The sequence below is a fragment of the Olea europaea genome, chromosome 16, assembly GCF_002742605.1.
Source record: "Olea europaea var. sylvestris chromosome 16, O_europaea_v1, whole genome shotgun sequence".
In the NCBI taxonomy this organism is placed as follows: Eukaryota; Viridiplantae; Streptophyta; class Magnoliopsida; order Lamiales; family Oleaceae; genus Olea; species Olea europaea.
In genome coordinates, this window is record NC_036252.1 from 18,630,128 (window position 1) to 18,636,515 (window position 6,388).

General features: G+C 37.5%; 1 protein-coding gene across 1 annotated transcript; it reads left to right on the forward strand.

Annotated features, from left to right (window-relative positions):
• On the forward strand, positions 1 to 3,086 carry LOC111412377. The gene is made up of 7 exons (XM_023043282.1): positions 1 to 591; positions 692 to 841; positions 929 to 1,075; positions 1,220 to 1,444; positions 1,531 to 1,818; positions 2,108 to 2,454; positions 2,578 to 3,086. Exons 1-7 carry the CDS (start codon positions 60 to 62, stop codon positions 2,920 to 2,922), a joined length of 2,034 nt encoding a protein of 677 aa, XP_022899050.1. The 5' UTR covers positions 1 to 59; the 3' UTR covers positions 2,923 to 3,086.
• Positions 3,087 to 6,388: the final 3,302 nt, after the last annotated feature.

Consider the following 6,388-nt stretch of genomic DNA (forward strand, 5'->3'; position numbering starts at 1 on the left):
AGAGAGAGAGAGAGAGAGAGAGAGAGAGAGAGACAGAGACAGAGGGGGGGAAAAGAGAAATGGAACCTCTTAGGCAAAGTGTCTCCTCTATTTTTGCGCTGGAGGAAATCAAGAATAATTTGTTCAGAAATGCCATGAATGGCAAATGGGTTGAAGTGATCAAAATATATGCAGAACATCCAGAGGCTCACAAAGCCAAGATCACCAGATCAAAAGACACTGCGTTACATATAGCCATATCAGAAGGCCAAGTTACCATTGTCGAACGACTGATGCAGATTTTGCGAAAACAAGAAAATGTGGGTGAGGTTTTAACAATTGGCAATGAACAGGAAAATACGCCTCTTCATTTGGCCGCGTCCCTTGGGAATGTAGAGATGTGCAGACTCATTGCTGATGTCGACTCGACACTAATTGGGAAACGTAATAAGGATGAAGAGACTCCTTTCTTCCAGGCTGTTTTAAATGGCAAGAGGGATGCTTTTCTTTGCTTACATTACATTTGTAAGCCAGACGAACGCTATTCGTACTGCAAGAAGAAACATGATGGAGAGACAATTCTGCATTCAGCCATTTCAGGAGAATATTTTGGTGAGTCAAGTTCTCATAAGCTAAGGCCTTGTTTCCAATAAATCTATGTGCGCATTTAGTTGATTTGAAGTTCATCTTGTTTTCTTTGTTTTATGGACAGATTTAGCAATTCATATAATTCGGTTATACCCGAAACTAATGAACGCGGTCACCGTGGATGGAGTAACACCACTTCATCTTCTGGCATGTAAGCCTTCTGCATTCAGAAGTGGAAGTTATATAAGAGGGTTTCACAAACTTATTTACTACTGTAAGTCTCCCTTTTCCTCGTGAAAGGATCACAAACATCGGAATTTTGCCCTGCAAATAACTCAAAGCTATATAATTATTTTGAAAGGTATATTTGTTGATGAACCTGAGGACACTGTCACGGTTCACGCTTTGCAACAAGGCTCGCAATTTGATACCAAAGCAAGTTGTCCAGAAAACTATCACACCTGCTTTGGATTTGTTCATTTAGTGAGCAAAATATTTCGAGTACTGAGTAAGTACAAAATTCTTTTACTTTATATTATGTAACACGTAGTTTATGCGCGGGGTATTGAACCATATATTCGTTCGAGAGTACACAATTTTTCTTTTCCTCGTATGCATTAAGTCATTATGTTCTGACCCTTTTTTTTAACAGCGGGATGTGATAAAAATGAGAACAAGGAGAAAAAAGATGCAGGAAGTTGTGAAAATGAGATCAAGGGGACAAGAGATGCAGAAAATCCCAAGGATAAGCAATCTGATATACAAAGACAGCAACCTGATACTAATCATGGGCGTTCACACCTTCCTCCTAATTATGTCACATGCTTTAATGCCATTAAACTCATATCCAAATCAATATTGGTTATTCTTGGCTTTGGTAACCTCCTAATTAACCAGTAATCAATACTAAGTTCTCAATTGTCGAGGACTTAATGCGTATATTTTTCCTCATTGCGTGAACAGGGTCTCGTGACATTGTAAAGCTACGCGAAAAAAAAGAAAAGCACATTTGGTCAGTCCAAATCATGAATGAGCTTCTTGAACAAGCTTCTCCCTATGAGTATGAAAATAGTGGAGAGAGTCCCCAACGTTTTATGTCGCATAAACACGATGAAGAAAGTCCTTTCTCAGTTCTTGGTGCAGGATTCCCGTCTGATATTCCTAGTGTTGACCATTTGTCCAAGCCGGATGATGATCAAACACCCAAAACTAGCGATAGAGTGGAAAGGAAAAATGGCACCAATGGAAATGGTAACCAACTGTTGCTTTTTCTTTCTACGAACAACTTCTTCTAAAATATTATTTATTTACATTTTGTGGCTAAAAAAGGGTTAGTCATCCTTCTCCGATTTTTCATTTAATAATTGAACCTTTTGTTCCATATTACTAACTGAAATTCCTATTTGTTTCAATTTAGGCATTATGTCTACCTCTATCTACTGAAGTGGCATAAAAATTCTGTCGGTGCATTATTTTTATCGTCTAACTAAGTCATGGACAAATTCATTATTTTCATTCAAACCTATTTTGGGGCATGTAGGTAACAAAAAAAAGAGTCAGGAAATCGAAAATGGGGAGACACCACTACTTATTGCTGCAAAGAACGGTGTGGCCGACATGGTGGAAAAGATTATTACACTTTTCCCGGTGGCTATTCATGACATGAACACAAGCAAGAAGAACGTAGTATTGTTGGCGGTGGAAAATAGGCAGCCTCGTGTTTACAAGTTTTTACTCAAGAAGACGATAATGAAAGAATCCGTTTTTCGGAAGGTAGACAAAGATGGGAATAGTGCTTTACATCTTGCTGCAAAGCTGGGAGATAATCGGCCTTGGCTTATACCTGGCGCTGCATTGCAGATGCAATGGGAAATAAAGTGGTACGAGGTATGAATTTTTGATGAGTAATGCTCACGTGGCAGTGAAACTCACACTAATATATGGTGATCAATTATATATTTACTACTTTCTTGGGACACAAAATAACTATTTGTTTTGTTTGTAACTCAGTTCGTCAAGGATTCCATGCCATTGCACTTCTTTGTACGTCACAACAAGGAGAGCAAGACCGCAAGGGACATATTCACTGAAAGTCACAAGGAACTCGTCAAGAATGGCAGCAAATGGCTCATCAACACCTCCACGTCATGCTCCGTCGTGGCAGCCCTCATAGCCACTGTCGCTTTTGCCACTTCCTCCACCTTTCCAGGGGGCTTTAAGGAAGAAAGCGACAAACCCACCTTCGCAAACGAGCCAGCATTTAACATATTCTCCGTAGGATCCCTTGTAGCACTCTGTTTCTCTGTGACATCAGTGATCATGTTCCTAGCAATACTCACCTCCAGGTGCTATTGAATTATCTTATCTAAGAATTTAAGCTGTTACACACAATACACATGCCACTGCCACCCATATTAAGATTTTTTCATCAAAGTCTATGCGAGATTTGATATCAAAACTATTTCATGTGCTGTGTAATACTATATAGAGCTATATCATCTAAAAAAATAAGCTGTTTGAGAAACTATAAAACGAGGTTGTTTAAGTTACAAATGTAGTTTAAAAATGTTCAAAAAGGAAAATAGACACTTACGTAAAATTTTATTCACAATTGGATAGGCATAGCTAACAATTTAATGAATCAAAGAAAGTACTATATTGACAAACGTTTTTACAGATTGTGAAAATTTGTTATCAGGAAGAGATGCATTTTTTAACAATAGATAGCCACAATGAGATATATAACATCTTCTAACAAAATGTGATCCAACAATAATCGTCAGAAATGTCAATAACTTTCCTCATTGTTAAGCGTGAATGGGCTGAAGGTGCAGAATTTTTATTTGAGGAAATGCAAACCATACAATACCAATTTACATCGAGCCATCATATAACAAAGATTGAGTAAGAGAAAAGAAATGAAGAATGCCAAGGAAGTATAAGGGCATAAAGTTGTCTCCCAATTCTGATGGCACTCTTTGTTAGAAAATTCAAATTAGGTCCAAATATCCTAGATCAAAATAACTTAAATCCTAGGATCAATATCATGTCAAATTAATAGGATTTATAAATTCAGATTATATACCTATATCCATTATGAACAATTGTCTATTGTTGCGGAATTACTGCGACAATCGACCACGTATTTATGAATCCAAATGAAGAGGGTGGTTTTGTGATCTTTCTCAACCAAATCACCTTATTCCTCAATAGGATTGTGATTTCTCTTCTTGATGGGGAGAGCGGAAAAAGTATGTGATTTGGTATATTGGGGACCATAACCGAAATAAACTTTATATACTGCTCAATTAAGGTTCTCATTATCCCTCAATTAGAGCAATATTGGCCGTTATCCACTCAATTAGCCCACATTAATTTGAGAAGTCTATGGGCATACCAAAATAGACAACTTGATTTTTGCCCATTATATTAAATAGCTAATATAATTGTATTAATATGTTGCCATATTAAGTTAGGAAAATCGTGTTTTCCTAACAATCTTCCACTTGGCTACATATTATTCCTTAAACAATTATATTCAAATTCCTTAGGCGGGCATCTATATGCTATTTATCCTTAGACTGCTCCTTAAACAATCTTGTCCATCACGGTTTTCCTAACAATCTCCCACTTGGCTACATATTATTACTTAAACAATTATATTACAAATTCCTTAGGCGCACATCTGTATTCTATTTATCCTTAGACTGCTCCTTAAACAATCTTGTCCATCTCATATATTAATAATGGAACCACCGCAACTTCCATCACAATATAGTCGTGATTAAACCACGATGATCACCATATTAATACACTTAATGACATAGATCAAATATGGATGAGTAGCATGGAAATTTACATGAAATGTGATCTCAAACATACCTATTTCCAACTGGTCCTTCTTTAGTCTTTAGTGAGATCATTCCAAAGTCCTTAATGCAATGGGAACATTGCACAATGAAAATACAAGTAAACTCAGAAATAGAATCATAGACCATCAACTTTATTCTGCAGAAGGTTAAACAATTCAATGTCTAAAGAAAACATATAGTACATAAAATTGACTCCCACTAGACCAGAATATCCTCGAAAATAACGCCCATGTGAGCTGTGTGCTCATGAAAGACCTTAGGCGGTAAGCCCTTAGTTAGGAAGTCTGCTAGCATGGATCTTGTTTCTATATGTTCCATGTAAATCTGTTTGTCTTGAACTCTTTCCTTAACAACTAGAAACTTGATATCAATAAATTTCGACTTTGTCGAACTCCTATTGTTGTTGGAGTAAAGCATCACTAAGTTATTGTCACAATAAATCTTTAATGGCTTGTCAATGTCATCTACCACCCGTAGTCCAGTGACAAAGTTTCGTAGCCATATTCTATGATTGGATGCCTCATAACAAGCAATGAACTCCGCAACCATGGTTGAAGAAGCTATGAGATTCTGTTTAGCAGACTTCCATGAGATAGCTCCTCCAGCCAACATAAAGACATAGCCTGATGTGAACTGTCTACTATCTTGGCATCTCGCAAAATCAGATTCAGAGAACCCGATGATCTCTAAACAGTCTGATCTCCGATAAATGAGCATGTAGTCTTTTGTTCTCCTCAAATAACGCATCATGCGTTTGGCTACTTTCCAATGTTGCATGCAAGGATCACTCAAGTATCTACCCAAAACTCCCACTATATATGCTATGTCGAGACGAGTACAAATTAGAGCCTACATTAGACTCCCTACCACTGATGCATAGGGAATCTTCTGCATCTCTTCTCTTTCAAGATCATTATTGAGGCAGTGTTTTAGACTAAACTTGTCTCCTTTAGAGATGGGGGTGTCTCCTGGTCTACTATCTTTCATGTCGAATCTACTCAAAACCTTATTGATATAGCTCTTTTGTGACAGTCCAAGGATACCTCGAGAATGATCTTCTCAGTATTTGAATACCCAATACAAAATAGGCATCCCCAAGATCTTTCATCTCGAATTTCTTCGTCAGAAATTTCTTGGTTTCATGTAGTAAGCCTATATCGCTGCTAGCAAGTAGAATATCATCAACATATAATACCAAGAAGATATATTTACACCCACTAAACTTATGATATACACAGTCATCAACAACATTTGCCTCAAAACGGTACGAGGTAATGATTTGATGGAACTTGTGATACCATTGACGGGAAGCTTGTTTGAGACCGTAGATGGATTTCTTTAACTTACAAACCATAGACTTTGGATCTCTTGATACAAAGTTTTCTGGTTGTACCATGTAAATTGTCTCATCAATGTCTCAATTGAGAAACGCAGTCTTGACATCTATCTGATGTAGCTCTATATCAAAATGAGCCACTAGTGTCATTATTGTTCTAAAAGAGTCTTTCAAAGATATCGGGGAGAAAGTCTTTTTGTAGTCTATGCCTTCCTTTTTGAGTAAAGCCTTTAGCGACTAGACGAGCTTTATATCTCTCGACATTGCCTCTTGAATCTCTCTTGGTTTTAAATATCCACCTACAACCAATGGGCTTCACACCTTTAGGCAACTCGACGAGATCCCAAACGTCATTGTCTTTCATAGACTTTATCTCATCTTTCATGGCATCAATCCACTTCTGAGAGTTAGAACTGTGCATGGCTTGATGGAAGTTGATCGGGTCATCTTCCGTTAAACCAACTCCATCCTCATGTTCTTGAAGAAAGATGATATAATCATCTGGAATCGCATGTCTTCTCTCCCTAGTGGATCTCCTTAATGGCACTTCTTGAGGTTGTTGAGTTTGTTGTATAGGTGGTGCTTGAGGAAGAATCTCATTGTTGCCTTGGTC

Coding starts and splice junctions, on each gene's coding strand:
- LOC111412377 (XM_023043282.1), top strand. CDS start 60: ATGGAACCTCTTAGGCAAAGTGTCTCCTCTATTTTTGCGCTGGAGGAA. Junction 592..691: donor CATTTCAGGAGAATATTTTG/GTGAGTCAAGTT, acceptor TTTTATGGACAG/ATTTAGCAATTCATATAATT. Junction 842..928: donor TCACAAACTTATTTACTACT/GTAAGTCTCCCT, acceptor TTATTTTGAAAG/GTATATTTGTTGATGAACCT.